This window comes from Haplochromis burtoni, unplaced genomic scaffold (assembly GCF_018398535.1).
Source record: "Haplochromis burtoni strain Fernald_Lab_line unplaced genomic scaffold, NCSU_Asbu1 Contig_126, whole genome shotgun sequence".
NCBI lineage: Eukaryota > Metazoa > Chordata > Actinopteri > Cichliformes > Cichlidae > Haplochromis > Haplochromis burtoni.
In genome coordinates this window covers 338,078-359,764 of record NW_024582487.1, presented here as the reverse complement: position 1 = coordinate 359,764, position 21,687 = coordinate 338,078, and the positions used below count along the sequence as shown (strand labels likewise).

General features: G+C 38.9%; 1 protein-coding gene across 3 annotated transcripts in view; it reads right to left on the bottom strand.

Annotated features, from left to right (window-relative positions):
• xrn2 (5'-3' exoribonuclease 2) overlaps positions 1–18,366 on the bottom strand; it is a 43,938-nt gene extending 25,572 nt beyond the window's left edge. For all 3 annotated transcript variants that reach the window (XM_042224028.1, XM_042224029.1, XM_042224030.1), the window contains exons 1-18: positions 18,132–18,366; positions 17,389–17,516; positions 17,040–17,151; positions 16,784–16,895; positions 16,106–16,164; positions 15,909–15,998; positions 15,675–15,747; positions 14,888–14,938; positions 14,567–14,724; positions 13,896–13,970; positions 13,241–13,374; positions 12,016–12,073; positions 11,705–11,812; positions 11,532–11,576; positions 10,827–10,958; positions 10,158–10,202; positions 8,172–8,266; positions 5,201–5,336 (exon numbers count right to left, since the gene is read on the bottom strand). In XM_042224028.1, coding sequence (XP_042079962.1) covers positions 5,201–5,336; positions 8,172–8,266; positions 10,158–10,202; positions 10,827–10,958; positions 11,532–11,576; positions 11,705–11,812; positions 12,016–12,073; positions 13,241–13,374; positions 13,896–13,970; positions 14,567–14,724; positions 14,888–14,938; positions 15,675–15,747; positions 15,909–15,998; positions 16,106–16,164; positions 16,784–16,895; positions 17,040–17,151; positions 17,389–17,516; positions 18,132–18,206 — 1,686 coding nt within the window. In that variant the 5' untranslated portion in view covers positions 18,207–18,366. The remainder of the gene's footprint in view (positions 1–5,200; positions 5,337–8,171; positions 8,267–10,157; positions 10,203–10,826; positions 10,959–11,531; positions 11,577–11,704; positions 11,813–12,015; positions 12,074–13,240; positions 13,375–13,895; positions 13,971–14,566; positions 14,725–14,887; positions 14,939–15,674; positions 15,748–15,908; positions 15,999–16,105; positions 16,165–16,783; positions 16,896–17,039; positions 17,152–17,388; positions 17,517–18,131) is intronic.
• Between the last annotated feature and the right edge of the window lie 3,321 nt (positions 18,367–21,687).

Below are 21,687 nucleotides of genomic sequence, written 5' to 3'. Positions count from 1 at the left end.
TTTTTTTTTTTTGGCTTGATGGTTAAACAACAAGAATGAGGGGAAAAAAAAACAACTAAAACTATACTGTAGTTCAAACCATGATGCCTCTGAGGGAAAGAAAATAAATCTCTCCCACACCTGCTGAGAGGCTCTTGCATCTAAAATGTAAAAGAGAAATTTAGAGTACAGACATGTGTTGCTTGTTTAATGAATTCTTAATGCTAAAAGAAACAAGACATTGTGAAAGAGGAAAAAAAGCTCTGGGGAAAAAAAAAAAAAAAAAAAAAAAGTCGTCACCATGCAGTTGGACCACTTATCCTTCCTGAGCAAACATGCCTCGCACCAAAGAACAACCTTCACTTCCCACAATCCACCTTTGAGAAAACGAGGTCCTCCGGTAAATCCACCAATCCTCGCATCTCAGCCAATCTCAGCTTTAAAGCCCAGCACTCTATTATTAAAGGTGGTCATTCAAATGATAATACGGTCCTTTTACCATGATAAAAGGCAGAGGAGGCTCTGATCGCCACATTCGGACGATCGCACAGATCATTTATGGTAATATGGCAAAATGTTTTGTCTCAAGGACTCGGTTCATTTGTGGCAGAGGCTGGCAGGGTCAAAGATCACGAACTGCAGCAACATATACATATATACACATACACATATACATATATACACATACACATATACACACATACACACATACACATATACACACATACACATACACATACACATACATATATCACAATACATATATACACTAACACACACATATACATATAACACACACAACACACTCACAAATACCTCAACACACATATTCTATACACTACATTCTCACACACACATTACATCAACAACACTTAATAAAACACTCATAACAACACACACTACATAACACATAATCATACAATACACACATACAATATACAAACAAAAATACTACCAAAAACATACATACTTTTACAAAACTTACATACATAATCAAACCACATAACACCACAATACCATACAATACAACTCACATACAAATATACAAAACACTCTGTCCTGACTCAGAACAGAACAGCTGACAACAGGAAGTGAAAGTTGTTACCTCAATATGTTATTAAGTACATGAAGGAGCCACAGATTCAACATACACAGACCTTTCAGTTTAAATATATAAATGGGTGATTTATTCACACTGTGTTCACATTAGTGAGTCAAATAATCAAAAATGCATTAACAGATCTTTCTCTTTTTTTCTTTTTTTTTTTAGAATAAACTGAATTTACTGATTTAAAATCCACATGTTGAAAAGAAAACTATTTATGACATTTCACTAAAATTATTTGGGAGGCACTGAAATATCCACAAAATATCATTTGTTCACTGGTTATTAACATCCACATTGAGCGATGTATGATTTGTTTCTGAAACTGGAAAGCAGACATCTGTAAAAATGTGGGAAATTTATTCATGTAACCATTTTAAAATTTGATATTTCATTGGTTCATAATCTGTGCATGTTTAACGACTGCGAGTATGAAAGTACGTCTGAATTGGTTGACTTAGGATCCAGTTACTATCCAGCTACTCAAGTTTTGTGTTATTTCTTAAACAAAAACCAATAAAAATACTGAAGAAAAATGACAGATGACTCAAGATTACAGTAATATTACCCCAGTGATTGCCAAAGTTTTTAAACAAACATTTTAAATTGATCATCTCCATTTAAAGTTATAAGAACAACAAAACTCGCCCTGTATAATTATCACCACTGATGAGCAACATCAAATCCTTAAGGAGATTTGAAATGTGTCAGGGCTCACCACAAACATTCTGCTTATATTTATTTTTCAATATGCGCTCATTAGATAACTTTCATATGGTTTGTTTTTTGTCACAATGCTGGGAACACTCGGGTCCATCAGCCATGAAATGTAGAGAAATCAGGAAACAGCTCAACCTTCTTTAAACTGAAGAAATAAAGCTCAGTTTCCATTCAGCCTGAAATAAAATAACATTTTAGGACACAGGTTTCTCCCTTCGTTGACTTTTACCCCGACAACTTTGCCCTTCAAAATTGCCTGTCAGTCCTGTAATGCTATAGAGCCCATTAACATCTGCATGCACCGCCGCAAATTACAATAAAAATACTAAAAAGGCAAATCACCAGTGTCAACAAAGCATGAACATTCAAACTGCCATAGAGAACAGCCTGCTAGCTGGAAAACTGTCATTTGCGGCCAGTCGGTGTGGAAAACTGTCATTTGCGGCCAGTCGGTTGTAAAGAAATGAATTATTGGCAGAGGAGACCTTTTCTGTACATCCAACAGATTACTGGAGGAAAAAAAAAAAATTAGTTTTTTGCCCTTATGATGAAAAGCAGAGACAGAACGGGGATAAACTCAGCTCTGTCTTCCCCGATCACTTGGTGAGGTGTGCGTGATCTTAACTCAGTCAGTGGCGAGGAGAAACGTGAATGTGTGGCAGCGAAGAGCAGACACGTCTCCGTCCGTCGAGGGCCCGCTAATGAATTCACTCAGAGCGGCCCCCTGAGACGGGCTTTGGATTGGCGAGCGTGTGGAGTCGACAGAGTGTGCATACGAGGGGAGCACAATCAGCCAGGACAAATCCCCCCCGGCTCAGCGCCCTGGCTCTCCTGGAGAGGGACCCCAGCTGATTATTTCATTTCAACATAAAGATCAATATTTTACAACACTACAATGATTCGTGTATAATCACACTGCAAACAACAGCAGCAGATCTCAGTGTTAGATGAGCACGAGTTTATTTCGTGTAAATAAGTAAAACTAAAATAAAAACATAGTAAATAATAATAAAAGTGAGAGTCATTCATGTCGGAAGGCTTCATCTAAATGCAACGAAACACATATCAGTGCCTGGGTTAATTCACTTGTGAGGAGGATTTATCAGAGGACCTTGTTACCTCAGAGGCGAGTTGTGGGAAGTAAAGTTCGCATTTCTGTGTCAGACATGTTTGTTCAGCAACAGTAAGTGTACCGACTCCTCATTAAGGTTTTGGTTTACTTCCTATCAGGTGTGTGGTCAGGCAGGATTAAAGATCAAGCTGTAGCGATCTTTTATTTTCATGTTTTCAATCATCACACAACATTTTTCCTCCGAGTCCTATTCAAATGCAAATCATCTTCAAAAACAACAAGCAAGTGGTTCTGATCTGATTCTACTCATTTCCATATTTTGATTCTTGGACTCTACTAGAGTAGCTTTGCATAATTCACAGTTCAGAATAGTCCTTATTCTTATTGTTCCAATCAGTTTAGCCTCTGATGTTTTAGCTCCCCTCCCTTAAACTAACTTCTTCTCACTGGCTGCTCCGTATAAACAAAAGGTTTGAACCACATTAAGGATATCCTCTCTCTGACTTCACACAAGACCACAAGTAGTTAAAGAAATGAAACCGAGCAGTCAGACCAGTCTGAAGACTGAGCTTTAGGCTCTCCAACACACTATTAAAACTTTGGAAGGACAAATGCTCTTCCTTGAGGAAGAAACATGGTTAGAAAAGAAATTGTTATCAGAGATCACTTAACAGTTTGGTGTTAAACAGGTTCAAATCTTTTAGGAAGCATAAAGACTGAACCCAGGTCATGTGGTCTAATAGGCCCAGATACACCCGGATTTAGAGTGACAGGAACATCACAGTGAGAAGAACATCAAATTAAGTTAAGCACATGCCTAGCAGCAACAATACAAGCAAGTGAAGGCAGTTTTATGAGTTGCTTACATCAAGGCTCAGCAATGTTAGTTTCCTAAATAATTATGTCATGTGAACACCTGAATATACTGAACAACCAGGTTTTACCATCAATGGACGTTTCACAGGGCATGAAGCTCGTTTCCACATAGACCTGGAGAAGACTTCACACAACTAGGCTGCCTCTCCCACTATCTCTACAAGCTTGTGGTGAAAAATGAAAGCAACTTATCTTTAATGTCCAGCAGGGGGCAACTCCTTTCACTGCATGAACAACTCCTGTTGTATCCAGATCTACAGGAAAGTGTCCCTCCTGCACACTTTGTTTATGACCTCAGCAAAGTCCCTTCTGGTTAGCTGATGCTCTCAGCTGCTAGTTTAAAGTATACGTGAATTCATTTTGTGTATTTAAAGTAAAATCGAGGATACAGCAGAGGAAAAGCAAGTATCAACATGTAGTGCTCTTCTCAGACAGATCCACCCTTTTCCTGTAACTCAGGTTTCAGCAAGCAGCAACAAAATCCAGAATGATCAAATGCTTCAGAAACTAATGAGCGATACTTAACCCTGATGCATCGAGCAGGACAGAGACTCTCACTGTATGCTGAACACAATGACAAAGCTTTATATTCTATTCTATAAATGGCTTTATCCATGTTACTCAGTCGATGTACCTTACAGGATCACCTTTACAGAGAATGTGAGGTTTCTGTGTCAAACACAGGTTCTGGTCGCGAAATGACAAGAAAAAGAAAAAAAAGCATCCTTATCCTTTAGCTTCCCCTCAAAAACTTTAGTGATTTTCTCAGTCTTTGTTTGCACTGTTAGCACAAAGTTCTACTCTGTGCATCATTCACCTTAAATTTTTCCCCTCAGTGTCTACATGAAAGCTAAAATATCCAAAAGTTAGAATTCACCTTGCGGCAGCCACACTCTTGATTTAATTTTACGAAAGCTATCGTTAACTTTTGTTAGCAAGAACGTCATGTGATTAATCTTTTTACACATGTATAAATAAGACCTTAACTAAAAAAATGTTACAAAAAAAGAGAAAAAGAACCGCTGAAAGACGAGTATGTGGAAGTTCAAGGAGAGAAGCACTGCTCTGAAAAATAAACTCTTAACCTTACCAGCAATATTTGGGAACTTAACATAATTTGATTCTGTAACTCAGGAACAGGATCAGAAAGGTTGATGTTGTGCATAAATTCATCAAAAAAACGACTAAATACACCTGCCTCTCCATTTGTAAAGGTGGAAATTTAGCTTGGATCGTGGTATGTAATGAAAGCTCGGGGTTCAAAGTTCAAAGAAAACTATTAAACGGTTTCTAAAGCTAGCATCTGGGTGAAGTAAAGGCTTTATAAACCAGTGAGAATATGTTTCTCAGCAGGAAAAGAAAAACACGGGAAAAAAAAAAGAACACATCGCTGCTGAAGACATGCTCGTTTGTACACAGTACTGAACCCACCGTGTGACTTCAGTTACCTGGTAATAGTAGCGCAGTACCCAGCAGAGACCCTCCACGTACGACTGGACCACCTTCCGCCTGAAATCCTCATCTGTCGCGTCCACGTCAAACTTGTTCTTGTAGTACCTCTGCTTCCAGCCTTCCTCCCACAACCTGCAGGACACAAAGGGGTGGTCACACTCACTCAGAAGATTGAACTAACTTCTTCACCAACAGCACTAACCAAGAAAGACATTACACACAGGCCCAAACACTGAGATTTAAGTCATCTTACTGGAAACCACACTGTGGGGTTATTATTAAGTAATTTAGTCATCAGTCTCCTTAAGAATTCAAATGAATAATAATTAACAAGTATCTCTGTCAGCGTGCGTGCACAAATCAGTCTTAGCTAGTAGTAGTAGTACAGCCAGAAAATGTGGCACGGGGAAGTTGATGGTAAGTGCTCTGCATTTTGTTTTGCTTGTTTTTCTTCCATCTTCCATCTATCAGAACAGTGTCAACTACCACAGCCAGTCAAATTTCATATTTACCAGTGGACTGTCCAAAAGGCCAGGAGATGACCTTTGGAGTAGTTAATTAGGCATCAACACCCACCTTCCCAACACTGACTTTTAAATAAAATCTCATTTGAGGGAATTCTGCCCAATGCAACATTTTGGGGGTTAAAATGTGGATTAATTTGCGCACAGCTCCAGACTTCCACTAACATGCTTTCATTCAACATCAGTAACATCTGTCTGAACCCCACCACCTCCAACAACTTCACAATGTCTAATTTTTTTTAGACTGCCCCCACCTGTACTGATGACCACACAAAAGGCTTGATATCTCAGTTAGTAATAAAGATGGGAATATGGGAAATCAACTCCACTGGTACAAATACTGCCAATGGCCAAGAATTGCAAATCCATTGTTGATTATTGGCTGACATGACCAAATCTTTACAGTTTAGGTAAATCTGAACAACATATTCAAATAAATGGCTCATCTATAGGCTGAAAAACCAGCTGGAACAGTTCAACGGCTATGACTTCGCGGTAGATTTGGGGCGGCGATGCCGTTCTGCACACATAATCAGGGTCGTCCGGCATCTGCGCGGCGGCTCCTCGGAGCGGTCCGCGGGAAGCTGCCGACTCCGGAGAGAAAAGCCTCCATGAATACCAATTTAGCCCGATGGATTTAGCAGCTCTGACGAGTGCGTCACAGAGGAATTTACTCGAACGCTCCTGCTTTCCATATTAATCACGTGCAGAGGGGAAGTGGGAGCTGTTCAGCAGAGCAGGGAGTGTGTGTACAAATGTGCATACTAATATGTGTGTGTGTGCGCGCAGCGGAGATGGCAGAGAGTTAAAGAGCTTGTGGTGCAGCTCGGTGGCATTAATGAGCACGTCTCTCCTCTTCTGTTTGTTAAAGCGACCTTTGCTGACTGAAGTTCATCTGCACAGATTTATTTTTAAGGTGTTTTATTAACTGCACGCACGCGGTTCCCTGGGCATTCAAATTACAGGTTATTTGTGGTTATGAAGGAGCTTCCAGTTATAAACAGCTTCAAGAAAACTCGACAGACAGCAGCCGATTTACAATAATGATGAATAAATGACTGACCTCATAAACAAATAATTTTGTTTTGCCTATTTTCTGGTCACCGTGTGAGCCCAGCAGAGATGCTACATGTGCTGAGAAAGGAGCCAATGAGCAGCTTGTCTGACACGCCAGCTTTGTTACTTGCAGAGTATTATTCGGGTCGTGGCGGTTTGTAAAAGCAGGTTTAATTCAAGCATAGCTCTTTGGTGTGGGCACTTTGAGAGTTTGTACCTGAGAAGTCAGTGAAAGTTGTGTTATGAAACCTTGTTTTCACACCAAAATTAATTTATTGTGATTAACTTTACTTATAATTAACTTAAACTAAAAAATGTCTTGCTTACAAAGTTGTATGAGTTATTAAAATGATTAAAATTACATTTCTATGTGCTGTTGGGTTTCTTTAATCATAAAAAAAGAATAAACCCAGTAAGACAGGGAGTCTTGACAGGCCTACAGCTGAAGTTTAAATTATGCCAAGCTTTAAATAAATATCTTTATTAATTCCACTGACAACCACTTTGGCTTTAAAGCCAAACATTCACTGACCTGTGTGCACATTCCTAATTGTAAATAAATACAGGGGGAAAAAAGTGTGTCGAGTCAAAAGAGGGGTGCCCAAATACACCATAAGTGTTCATCACGAGTGTTCAGGCTTACTGGAGCTGTATCCTCGGTTCTTTTTAATCTATATGTTGATGACTTATCAAAGAAGCTGAAAGTGGGTGGATGAATAGCAGCTTTCTAGTGAACCACATTATGTATGCAGATGATTTTGTGGTCTTTAGTCCTCTTTGCAGTGGTCTCCAGCAGCTCCTTCATATATGCTTTGCTTATGATGTGGAAAATGAGCAGAGCATAAGAGCGCTGTCATGATTAATAGAGCCAAAGAGGAGAAACGGGGGAAAAGATATCCTGAAATTAAATCGTCAGTCTGGAATCTAACTGTCTGCACTAAGATTTAAGACTAAATAAGACTTCGGATCAAATGATGGATGACGAAGATATTTATAGGAAGATAATGTATGCACAAGCTAAGATCCTGCTGTAAATGTTTATTGCATATACAGGTAGGATGAAGAAGTCTATCTAGAAGATAGTGTACACCTCTGCATGTTGCATACCTGTGATGAACAAACTACAGGAACATGAGTTTATGGATATAATGAAAACATGAAGTAGTTACAGAAGAGAACAAGATGATATGGTGCACGTGAGAAGTTTGTTTGCTTGAATCGTTTAAAGGGGAACAATTTATTTGTAGGCTTATTAATTCTAAAAATGAAATTAATGCGGGTTAGCAAATATAAGAAATTGGGGGGAGATTCTGTATTCACTTTAGATTAAAACACAGTAATCCCATCCTTTGCTGTGAGCCCGCCCACCTAGTTTGTAAGGATTTACCTGACGTTGTCTTCAGGCTCCGGCTCGCTATCGCTGTCATCAGCTTTCCTCTTCACTCCCTTGCTGTCTGCACTGTCACTGGGACCTGCAGACGACTACCGAGGGTGATTAAACCCCAACACACACACGCACGCACGCACACACACACACACACACACACACAGAACATTAAAACCCTGACTGGACTACTTGAGCATGAGCAGAAGCACTTTCAAACACAACAGGTTAGCGGTCTTTCCTTTCACACAGAAGCAGTGTTGTAGTGTTTGCATTGAGCTTTAACAGTTCTGCCTGTGCAGACGGAAATCTTCAAATTCTCCCCAAAGAAACAGTTTCATTAAACCGGTGTGTCGCTGGAAATAGCAGAATATTTTAAAATTTCCTGAACAAGCTTTATGGTCACTGAGCTGTGCTCCACCGCAGTCGGCGTTCATTCTCGTTATCTGATACAATCTAAAGCGATTGCTTTGCATTTTAATATAACTCAAAACAAAAATAATTCCTGGACCATGTCCGTTTTAGTTACACAGGTCTAAGCTGGTAATATTACTCTGTTTCATTTGAAGAGAACAGATTCTCAGGTCACTAATGTAATACTTTTAAAAATCTCTTATCCAAGTACTAGTATAGTAGTACATTTGCATCAGTTTTAAAATGTATTATTCGACCAAGAGAAGCAACAAAATCTTTAAAAAGGAAAAAAAAGGAGAAGATTGAACTGATCAATAGTTCCTGTAGTTCAAATGAAACGTGATTATTGGTCAATCGTTTTAAAAAAAAAGGGTATATAAAAACTGCCCATCTATATCTCTCTCTCTCTAATGTATATGTATGTATCTATATCTATATCTATCTATATATATAGAGATATAGATATAGATATATAGATATAGATATATAGATATAGATATATAGATATAGATATATAGATATAGATATATAGATAGTAAATGCTGAGCATTATAACACCTTTCTGCTGACAATGAGTCGACTATATGCATTCACGTCAGGTAAAGCTGCTCCTGCATATACATGTGTATTGTCTGTGTTTGAAGGACACTGAATCCGCTGCCTTAGCTACAAGCTTTCCTTTTTTTTGCCCCCTTGAAGCCTTTGTACTCTTTTCATTCATGTGCTAATGTATGGTCGCCTATTGACAGCCGATAAAATTTAACGCTGCACGACGGCAGGAAATTTATCAACTTGGGAGACACTTTAGAATACAGACGCTGGTGTTTTGTTCAGTTCTGTTTTTTTGTTTGTTTGTTTTTTTAAACAGGCTGCCATTTTCTCCAAATATAAATGATGGCAGAGAAGAAACACACAAACTGACTGATAGAGCAGCATTTAAATCAAATTAATTTTTATATTTTGCTGATAGAAGAATCTCTACAGGGGAAAAAAAAAGCCTTTTTCCCCAATAACCTAAACAGCAGAATTAAACTCCCCCGAGTCCTTAACTGGGTGTTTTCCAGTCCCTGGAGGTGTAAACAGACACACACTTGAGAAGAAGAGGAGAGAAGATTGTGAAGAGACTAAGAGATTATTCAGGGGATCGAAATGGTGAGGACACAAACTCTCCCGCGTGTCAGTGGTTTGGTTTCCTGTTGGTTATTTATGACTTGACACACTTTAAAACGATGCTGAACACATAAAAACCAGCACCAAAAAAAATCAAAAAAAAAAAAAAAATCACAACTCATATTGTGGTCAACTTAGGCACACAACTCTCAGTGTGACCTCCCACTTATATTCCACTTAAGAGGGGCAACCAATCAGAAGAAAGTTGGGCGTGGAGAAGAGCAAAGACGCTTGTTTCAAAAGAGGATGAACAGAGGGGGCTCCACTGAGGCTCAGTATAAAGGAAATAATGATTATTTGGAAGCATAAATCCTGCACAGCTCGAGTCCAAGAACAAAAAGCATTGTGCTGAAAACTAACGCAGCGAGTCAGTGTTAACACAGTGATATACAACTGCCAACTTACATTGCCTCCATTCTTCATCATGGCCTTCAAGGATTGAGCAGCACTCTGAGGGGAGAAAGGAAAAGGACTCCATGGCTCATTGCAATAAAATGTCAGGTTTCAAACAAAACAGTACAGGATACAATAATCACATGACTTATGGGTCCGTTATTCCTGCAATTCTCGACCTCGCAAATGGTGCCACACAGCAGGAGTGACGTCATATTTACTGGCTGCATTTTTGGTGTTATTTTGGCCTATTGCGCGCCTCTCACTCGTTGTAGCCTTGCACGGGTTGAAGAAACTTCCGTCTTGACTTCTTCTCCTGCTACACGAGCACACATGTGGTGGTTTGGTCTGAGTGGCGACACCCATCACTCAGAGTAATGAAAAGAGTACTCGCGCCCTCAGTGTTGGTATAAATGGCACAGACCCGAGGTCTGATTGTGCCCAACTAAACCAATACTGAGTGTAACGGACCTCTATGAAAAACACAATGCTGGATATGACCACACCAAGTATGGATTGCTGGTCCAGCTCAGTGGTAACTCATATTTCTGAGAAAAATCTCAGAATGACAGATCACGACAACATTACGCAAGAATCAGTAAGAGTTTTGCCAAACTGACCATCAGTACTTAAAGATTTTACACAAAACAAAACCAATCTGATAGAAACACCCAGCTTTACCATGTTTGACTGCATCCTCATGTCACAGGCCTGGTGCCGAGCATTCTGGACAGCCTCGGGTCGGTCTCTTCTCCCCAGGGCATGAGGGGCAAACTGACCCGTGGTCAGGTAGGCCGGGCCCTGCTGCTCCGCCTGCAGAAACATGGACAGAATATCTCAACTCAAGCCCATAACTGTAAGAATGCAACTATGAGAACTCAAAAATAAAACAGCATGTGTAGTTTCAAATAGTTTTAGGGAACATCAGGATGAGTGGAAATGCTAAGAGCAGCAGGCTCTCGATGACTGATCAGAAACGTGGCATGCCATAAGTAAAACAGAAACACTGTCACACTTTGACTTCTACTCTAGGCTTTGTTTTTGGGTGAAGTCGAATCACACCGATTAAATCAGCTTCATTTTAATTGCATGCTGTGTTTATAGCTTTATAGTGTCTTTAGTAACCATGAAAATGAGACTGATATAAACTTCTCCATCTGAGTTCAACTCGAACTAGAAAAGTATTTTTAAGTGATATCTGCTGATTAGGCAGAAAATGACACATTAGGTTTTCTGCACCTTCGGAGGTGACTCTGCATTGAAAATAAAGGCTAAACTTTAGCAGCAGAAACACCTGAAAAGTTTACTTGATGGCACAACAAAGATCCTATATAGTAAATTTAAACTATAAAGCCAAAATATCAGCATCATTTTCATCATACTCACTTTCATTCTTTTTCTTTTCTCTTTGTTTCTTCTCTTAAAGTTTTCCTAAAGAAAGAAGATGACATCGTGAATGATAAAATAGATTCATAAAGAGCAGAAATACTCGAACATTTCCCCGTCTTCATCTCAGGTCTAAAAGACTAAATCTGAGGAGAGAAAGTTGTGAAAATCACCTCATCCTCTTTGCGTTTCTTGAAGATGTTGTCCTCAGCAACGCCCACAGCCTGCATGATCATCTCAACTCGCTCCAGGTTGACGTATCCGTTCTGTGTCAGGTAGCCCTGCAGAAGTACGTATGCACAGGGTGACTCTACACATTAAGTGCAATTGTTCAAAAACAATGATACCTATATCTATATATAACAATGATATCATTTTTCTTCCAGCGTTGGTTAAAACATTTGAAAAAAAAAAAAAAACCCAAACAAATAGAAAAACCCTGGACACTGCTGCCTGCAGAGCTCAGATAAATGATGACACTCACTCCAGTTTTGTGAACAACATCTTTGTAGATCCTGACCAGTCGATCTATCGCTCCCTCTCTGGGGGAAACAAACAAAACCATGAACCACAGATGCAAACAAACTCCTCAACTTTTATTTCATTAATAGGGATGGAAGACTGAACATACAAATCTCAAATCTTTTTTTATACAACAGAAAAAACAAAACAAAACAAAAAAAAACACCTTCTGTATATTGCACAAACAAATAACAGCACAAAAAGCTTGAAAACTATACGAGTATGAAAAACACAATAAAGAAAATAATAATAGCGTTACAGTGGATACAGCACTTAATACAACATTTCTGACAGTTGATTAGCTATGAGATGAACTTGTGGCTTTGTAATTAGAGCCAATAATAAAAAAAATAAATACATAAATACTCTCTCCAAGACATTTGTTAAATTTAATTATATTCATTTTAATTGTTTACATCTATATATTTAAATTTATTAAATAATTATTATTAAATGTAATTATTATTACATTTTTATTTATTTCACCAAATCTATTATTTAAATCACTTGATTTTTTTATATTTATTTGAAATGTATTATTTATTTATTTATTAAGTGAAAAAACATGGATGGATTCTAATAAGCTCAGGAATAAATACATAAAAATCTATTCACCCGAGTAAAGTCTGGGAGGAGACAGAAATGCCTTTTTGGGGTCGAGTCAGAAAGGACGGATTTAAAAAAAAATAAATAAATAAATAAATAGAAAAGCTACCTGCTGTGGCCTTGTCCCATGAATAACAAATGAAAAGTAGTTTTACTCCTCAAACATGTGCATTTTACTTTGTTTTCTTTCATTTTGGGGTCTTTTTATATTTATGTGTTTTGTTTCATTTGAGTTTTGTTCATTATGTTTCTTTTTTGGACATTTTTTGGTTGTTGGTGTTTTTTCCCCCATTTTTCTGTGAATTTGTGGCTTATTTGTAACCCAATCATTAAATATTACCTTACTGTTTTCTCTGATTCCCCTTTTTACATCATGGTGAGTAACTGTATGTACATTCTGGGTATTATTAAAGTAAACTTATGACAGCGCTTCATAATAAGTTCTTGAATAACCTTTCACTGCAGACACCCCTGTTACCACTTCCTGAATTGACACCACATTTAAACAGCGTGTTTCAGATTGATAGTCCCTGATGAAAGAACTGTATAAAGCAGTTTTAGGACGATGAACTGATGCTCACCTGATTTCTAAGGACGGAAGATGTGGTAGGAAGTCATTTCCAACAAAGAAACACATAAAGACCCAGTCATCTACACTCCTCTCAAAGTCGAAGGGAAAAGGCAGACTGGCCATGGTCAGCTCTCTGGCCAGGTACTAAAGAAAACATGAGAATTAATGGAGATGATTGAGAAGGTCATTTTATCATTGAAGCAACACTTCAGCTCCTGCTTTCATGTTCAAATGCTGTCCATAACAGATAGAGGCAGAACATTCCTCTGCAGTCTGTCTTTGATTACTTCTGAGAAAAAAAGAAAAGCTGATGATTCAAAGGAAATGTTCAAGGTAAGGCTGAAATCTTACAGCGAAGCTGACCTGAACACTGAACAGAATATATTAAACACATGTAACGAACTCTCAAAACATTATTTCATATTCTTACTCTTCCTCAAAATAGTTTCAGAGGTGCCCGAGGTTAGGAACCATCATTTTAAGCACCACAAAGGCAACCCACTGCGTTTTATTTCTGTAAAACTCATTGAACCCTTCCAGTTGGATTGCACAAATTTGATCGTTCTAGATCGATTTCATGTTTGTGAACAAAAGGTGAGATTTTGACCCTAAAATAAACAACTAAAAAGAAAGAAAGCTGATCGAAGTGAGTTTGAGTGACTGACCTCCCGCAGAACACACAGTCTGATGAATATGAACTCCTGCTCAGCCGACGGCATCGTGTTTGCAAACTCATCATGCTGTAAAACAGACATAGGTTCAGTCCGCTGACAGAGTGTATCCTGCGCACTTTAAATGGCAAATGTCAGCAATGGGACATCAAACATCAATTATTTTTCAGCAGTATTTTTTGAGCCAGAATTGACCATATTTAGACAAGAGGTGGAGTCCTAAGTTATTATGTAACACTAGCTGGCTTGGTTAGAAAGCTCCACCCGTAAACTGTGCAGGCGTAACAAAGATACAGAAACATGCTAATTGCATAATAACAGATTGATAAAATGTTAAAACTTCATTCAGCAAAACCAAACCACAAACTTCTAGGTCAGCGCGATAGTACAACTATCAGGTAATTTTCCTAAAATGCTCCAAAAAGCACCACAAACATGGTTGAGAGGTGGTTCCAGTTAAAATTCCTGTAGGACAACAAACATGGCCCATTTAAACAGCTCCTACACTGAAAAAAAATTCACAGCTCATTTTGCAATGTGCACAAACAAATGTTCCAGTCAAAGACTTTCACTCAAATCGTGGATCTTCAAACTACGCTTTAAAGCTTTGTTTTTTCAGACAGCAGTGCTAACAGGGACGTAAACTTCAGAGTCGTGTTCCTCACCTGCCCCTGCTTCTCTCTGGGCATCCCCTGACAGTCCTTGATCTCGTGGCCAGTCTGTCCGCAGAGACCGCAAGGTCGCGGTTTGTTGGGTTTAAACTCCTCTCTGATGATCGTGAAGTTTGGCTCGTGAGTGGCCAGGCCCAGCATGATCAGGTCAGCTGACATGCAACGAAAACACATGGTCAAACTACTTGGTTAAAATATAAATTAGTCATTCAGACAGCAACACAAGATCTCTTGAATATGCTGGGTCAGAGGAGGTAAATGGCTTCTATTAAGAGCACTTATCCTGACTTTAAGAGGGCGGATCTGAAGGCTTACCGTCAGCTCCACACAGGCAGTGATGCGTGTTGGGGTCATGGTTGGGCTGAGCTGCAAGAGTCGACCATAAACATCGAGTCAACAGAAGATCAGACAGAGTGTGTGTGTGAGGGAAGGTGTGTGTGTGTGTGTGTGTGTGTGTGTGTGTGGTGGTGGGGGGGGGGGGGGGGGGGGGGGGGGGGGGGGGGGGGGGGGGGGGGGGGGGGGGGGGTAAAAAACCCCCAAAACAAATTAATTGAACCTTCAAGATAGAAGAGTCAACCTGATAATCAACAGCACTTTAACTTTGAACTGTGAATCTGTCACTACAGTTCAGAGTACTTCACATCAGAAGCCTCCCATATCTTCGGTTTTTCCATTTACCATTCTGCAGTGCAGCTGCATTCAAGGGGAATTACTGTGCTTTTTTCATTTCTTCTATCACAAACACTGTCTTACATAAAAAATGGCTTCAAGGATTCAAACAATGAGGTCAACATATGTCAAAGCTCAGCTTCAGACTGCTCCAATCTATCCTGCTGCTGACGAGATGAGACCTACTTAATATGGTCATCTCAGGCACAAACCTTCAGTTTGGGAGCGACAGCCAATCAGAACAAAGTTGGCTTAAGGACCTAAAACACTGAGGCACTACACCAAGACCCAGTGAAAGACGAAGATTATTTTGAACATTAAGTATTGCAAAGCTTCTTCATTAAAGCCAACCATAAAAATATGGAGGTGAAATAATCATAAAAGGTCCCTTTAATTAAATCATTGGAATTGCTCTGAGTGTTAATGCATGTACCTCTCTGTCTCCTGATGAAGTCCATAATCTTGTGTTCACCTTCACCTGGGACGCTGGCATCAGACAGGAAGACCTGGATAACAGAGAAACTGAAGATTAGTGCCTGAAAATGCAAAATACCAAGAGCTGAAAACTACAAAAAAAGAGGAACGTAAGGATGATTAAACTGAGTCATTTTATTTTATAAAAGAAATAGTTGTGGGCAGGTAACATCTGGCCATAAATTAGACTCACAACAATATTCTTCCATCCTGGATCGTTGGTGAGTCTTTCGGCCACATAATATCGCAGACAGTGTGCCAGGTTGTCCATGAACTCTGTTCCCTGCAGAGAAAAGTCACTGAATCATCCATTCAAGTCCAAATCCTGTAACTACGTTGTTACAAGTAAATAAAAGTTAGGCAAGATTTCACTGGATGGAGTAAACTTACTGGGGTGATACAGTTGCTGTCAAACCTTTCTTTAATCTCCTCCGGAGGAAGATAACCTCCTGTAGACGGAAAAAAAAAATCTCAATATTATACTGAGAAGAAACTAGAGGGCGGAGTTACCCCCATGTAGCTGCATTCCCTATCCAAGCTGGACAGAGAAAGAATCAAAGGGAAAAAAAAAAAAAAATCAGCAGATTTTTTACACTGAGCTGAAATCGATCCAATCGGGTTTAAAAACAAACAAACAAAAAACCAGGATGTTGGTTTTTTTTTTCCAGATGTAATGCTTTAAACTCTTTTTGAGAGTTTCAATCTTCCTCCAAGAGAAAATCACCAGGAATGTATTAAATACACATTTGTTTTATAAATGTCCAAAAATATTTTTCAACTGGAGTGTTTAATAAATCATTTCATACTTAAAAAAAAATCAATCAATTTGCATATGCAAGTTTAATTTTTATCATATTTGGGATATCTGCCATTTTTTTTTTTGCAATTTATTGTTTAAAAATCAGTTAATTTAGGTTTTTTTGGGAAAAAATACACACAGATGATGCACAGCCCTCAAAAACCCCATGCATCAAATTTGACGCACTTAACATTACGGTGTTTTGAATATCACATTAAAATATATTGCCCATATTTTCAGTCCAGCAGTCAAAGAGGCAAATAAAACACCTTTCTGGATGACCTCCTCTCTCACGCGACTCTTCTCCTCCACCAACTCGACCCCTTCTTTGGAGGCACGAAACCGCCGAGAGCGCTGCTGGTTCATTTTGGCACGTGGAGCCTGGGCAGAGTTAACTTTAGTTTACATCAAAGCTACTGTCAGATCGGCGTAACACTGAAAACAAGTTTACTTCACACACAGTAACACTTGTTAATGCTCATCAGTGAAAAAAACTGCATGTTTCTGTTAATGGCAGCAGCTTACCACTCCGTCGATGGCCATGTAGAGAACTCTCCTCGGCCGCACGATGTTAAACAGGCGGTCAATGTACTCGAAGATCGCGACCATCATTTCATCCTCGTTTTTGGGAGCCGGTCTGTGGAGGAAGAGACAAAGTGAAGACTTGGTATGGCTTCATTTATGAACTTTTATATATGTATAAATATTTCAAATTTAGAAAAAGACTTTCAATGAAATTATTGACTTCCAAATAAATTACACTGGAAACAAAAACCTCGCAGGGACTATGTTTCTGTTATATCAGAAATGAACTGAGCTGTAAACACAGAAGATCTGTCTTTTATCTCCAGATTAAACTGAGAACGGTTCCTACTTGTCTTCTGGATGCGTGCAGGGGTGAATGATCCCATTCATGTCCAAGTACAAATTGTCAAATTCCACCTCATTGGGGTTTGGCTTCGTTGTATCAACAGGAATACGAACTCCATTACACTCCTTCCCCTGTTAACATGAAAGGAAACAAAAAAATAACCTTTTTTGCATCAGAGCTGCAACTCCGGACAAAAATACATCTTCAGCTGTTGTGAGCTGCACTCACACAGAACCTAGTGACATTTCTACAGACATGTGTGTCAGGTTACAGCACAGATTTCAGAAAGCTTTGTGATTACGTAGGATATGTATGCTGTAGACAGTTTTTTACTTTTGTATGCAATGTTTTTGGCAAATAGCTCTTGTGAATCAGCTTGTTAGTGCAAAAAATGCATAAGATATATAACCAGACCAGTAAAGTAATTATAGCTATTGTTAATTTTAACAATACAAAAACAACGAATCCAAACACTTTCTGTGTTTGCTGTCAGGTTAAAGTTCCGCGTGGGTTTCAAACATTCACACGGCAGCAATGTTGTTTACAGTGTCACGTGTAAGTAAACACAGACTGCACGAGCTTTGATTTATCGTCCCCACTCTCGCCAAAACATTTCGCATTGCCGTAGTAACTTCACCCGCTGTGTGCAGCGATTAAAACGCAGTCAAATGCGCGAGAAGAGTGTTAAAAAGCTTCCCGATAATGTTCCTCGGACAGGCTGCTAGCTTTCAAGGCTAACCACTCACCTTTTCCTCCACACAGTGCACAATAATTGATGGATATTTTCGGCTGAGCCAACGGAAAAACGCCGGAACTCCCATCTCCGGTAAACAGTCGTTTCTATTTCAATGGTTAAAATACGAACAAGTAGGCAATGATTAAAACAGCTTAATTAAAACAAGATCTTAACTGTCGATGCGTTGGCTACATGCTGCTGGCCGTAGCCATTGTGTACCTTTTCCGGTTTATGTCGAATATTTCCGGAGCATCCTGAAGTGTCTCGCAACTCCACAGCGACCCCATAGGTCGGAGACGGTACTGCAGGCATCCAACGGTCCTGATAATGGAAACAACTGGTCCACCAGGATTGTAAATTAATGAATTAATAAAATAAATATTTATTTCTGGACTATAGTCACCACTTATGTAAGCGGAATATAATGTTGAAAACTGACTGGGATCTATATTTCCTCCTTAATACTTTATTTTTGTTATTAGGGATATTAATATGCAGGTATTGTTAAATTAACATGAGTATAAATGAGTATAAATTAACTGCTGAACGATCTTTGCTTCCTGAGAAAGTCTCTGAACTTGTCAGCGTTCATATTTTTTTTTTTTTTTTTTCTTTTTTTTTAGCCTGTCCCGTTTGGCTCTTTTGCCATCAGAATTGTTGTCTAAAGGCAAAGAAAGATGCCCAACGGATTTACTTTACCAAATTGACCATCCCAGCCTTGCCGTAATGGTCCATTTGATTCACCTTTTATTGTTTATTTTATTTTCACTTACTGAATACGGGACAGACTTGACTGGGGGAAAGAAGGGGAGAAAGAAAGAGGGAAAGAGAAACAGCTGAGAAGAGGGACGGGGGTTCTATTTCTAAAGTTGTCTGATGCAGTCAATGAATTAATAATTTACTTAAAAACTTTTTTAGCACACAGAAAATGACAAATAAACAACACATATTATGAATTTTAATTTTAATATTGTTATAAACATGTACTACAGGGGTATGTGCTCTGTCACTCAGTATTTTTGTTTAAATAAAATATTAAATAATAATAATAATAATAATAATAATAATAATAATAATAATAATAATAATAATAATAATAATCACTTCTATAGTTGAGTTTTCATGTTAAAAGTGGGGACTGAAATGAAAACAGTGCTTTGAAGAAACCACCGAAAGCCAACAGGTGTGTGAGAGGTGTGATCCTCGCAGACTCTCACTCGTGTCCATATTCCCTAATTGCGTTGTGGTTGATCTTACATGATGTTCCTTTAATGGGGACTCTCTGAACAGATGCCCTCTCGCTTCCCAGCTCTGCAGCAGCACATTTAAGGTGAATTAGATTTTTTTCCCTCCCTCCTCTCTTCACTGGTTCATGCAGCGGGGGAAAGGGGCCATTAGCCTCCCCTCTTCAGGCAAGGCGGGTCTGACATCAACACTGCAGTATTATTACTGCAAAGAGCCGCTGATGGAAAACACTTGGCCTGCTCCGACGAGCCATTTCCATAAACATTTACGCTGGAGCTGCAGGTAATAGGACAGAGGCGTCGTTTTAGTGTTTGTGGAGAGAAATGGAGAAGATAAAGTGAAATCTGATGCAAATGGCAGATGTGAAAGCGCACGGAGGTGCAGCTCGGGAGTATGACACAAGAATACATTCCGGCACCTGCACACGATGAGTTGCTGAATTCATGGAAAAATGGTCGCTCATTCTGGGCTTTGACTGATTTCCATAAAGTTTTTCTGTTGAGATAAAGTGGGAATTTTGGTTTATCAAAACAATCTCACAGCAGAAGTTTTAGTTTAAGCATTTCAGAAGTTAAAAAACATGTTTCATTCGAAGAGCTGGAAAAAATGGAAACGTGAAGGTTCAGTCTTTATCTCATCTCTCTGTGAGCTGATTGTTCAGGGGATTCTCTGGATTGGTATTCCACACGCGTGCAGGCGACTGAAAGAGGGAGAGCGCCCTCACCTGGTGGATCATTACCATCATCACCAGCCCGGGTTATCTGGATATCACATCTAGACGAAATTCGACTTGATTTAAAAACCTGTATGTGTCCATGGACAGTAAATTTAATCAAGGTGTTTATACTACAGGTTCAACAGTGCCGATTCTATATCCTAATGCATGTTTTTTAAAAAAGGGCATATATAATTATTTTTTCCAGTCTTTTCTTTTGGAGCTTCACAGTAGGGTTCAGCTTTACTTTGTCTTATTCCAGCTGAACAGCTGCTGCTAAATCTCAGAGAGTCTGACAGAGGAGGTCTGGGACATGAAAACGTCTGATCCAATCTGGACTAATTTAAACTTTTGAGACACAGAGAGGAGATCCAGGGTGGACGACCAGGCTGGAGAGATCACATGTTAGGTAGAAAGGTAAAAAGTCCACATATAATTATTTACCTTTGTTCAACATCTTTTTTTTCTTTTCTACATCATATTAAAATAAAAAAATTCTACTGTATAACTTATTCTACATCTCCAAATGCAGTCATTAAGAGCTATAAAACTGTACAGTCAAAACAGTTTTATGGATGCCAGTGAAGGAAATTAGCTTATTATAAGCCACGAGTGCAGTGGGAAAAACTCCACTGAATATTCACAACTGTACTTCCACCTAATCAAAATGGTAAATAAGAGAGTAAACAACAAGGCAGTGGGAAATTATGTTATGAACCACTTCTAAAAATTTCAGCTGCAACTAATTTAAGCAACAGAAACGAAGCAAAAACAATCCTGCATCCGTTTTAGTTGTAGCTGTAAATAGCAGGTGTGTTCTGTAACCTGAGGCCAGATGGGCTTTTATGCATTGCTGTCACAGGAAGAGTGTAAGCTAGATTGCAGATGTCCCCTAAACGCGTCACATGAAGGCACTCATCAAGATACTGTTTTAAAGAGAGGGCAGCTATAAGTATCACTCTGTTTTAATATTCTCCATCCCTGACTGCTTTGGAAATGCTAGAACCGAGGATAGGATAAACTCGAGCAAAGCCCCACAGATCTCACTATCTGCTGTTTATGAGCAGGAGGAGGTGCAAAAGACAGGCGCTGATGTGATGAACCAGACCGAACCCCTGCACAGAGAACTTGAACTGTTTGCTTCAGGCTGCAGATACTAAACACAAAGAGTAAAACGTGGCAGGACAAAAACCTCCTTTATTTTCTATGCAATAGTGTTTTGTTTTTTTAAATCAATTTGTGATAGCTGTGCCTTTTTTTTAAAATTATACTGAGGATTATATCTTATGAGTTTTTTGGATGTGGATTTAATTTTCTGTATTTGTTATGTAATGTTTTTCTTCTTTTTATATTGTTGATGGATTTCATGAGAGCATATCTGCAAACCAAATTTCCCAGTACAGCTATTAAACTGACTGAACTGAACTGAGTGAAGTTCATCAGTGGGAACAGAAAATGTGTGAAATTAAATAAAACTTTGTGAGAACAAGTTTATGGCAGATTAATGAAAGTTGGAAAAATACCTGTTTGGCAGTTCTCCTCTGAGACAGTTTGAGCCTCATTCAGACAAGTGTGTTTCTATTTTTTTTTAGTTTTATTTTATTTG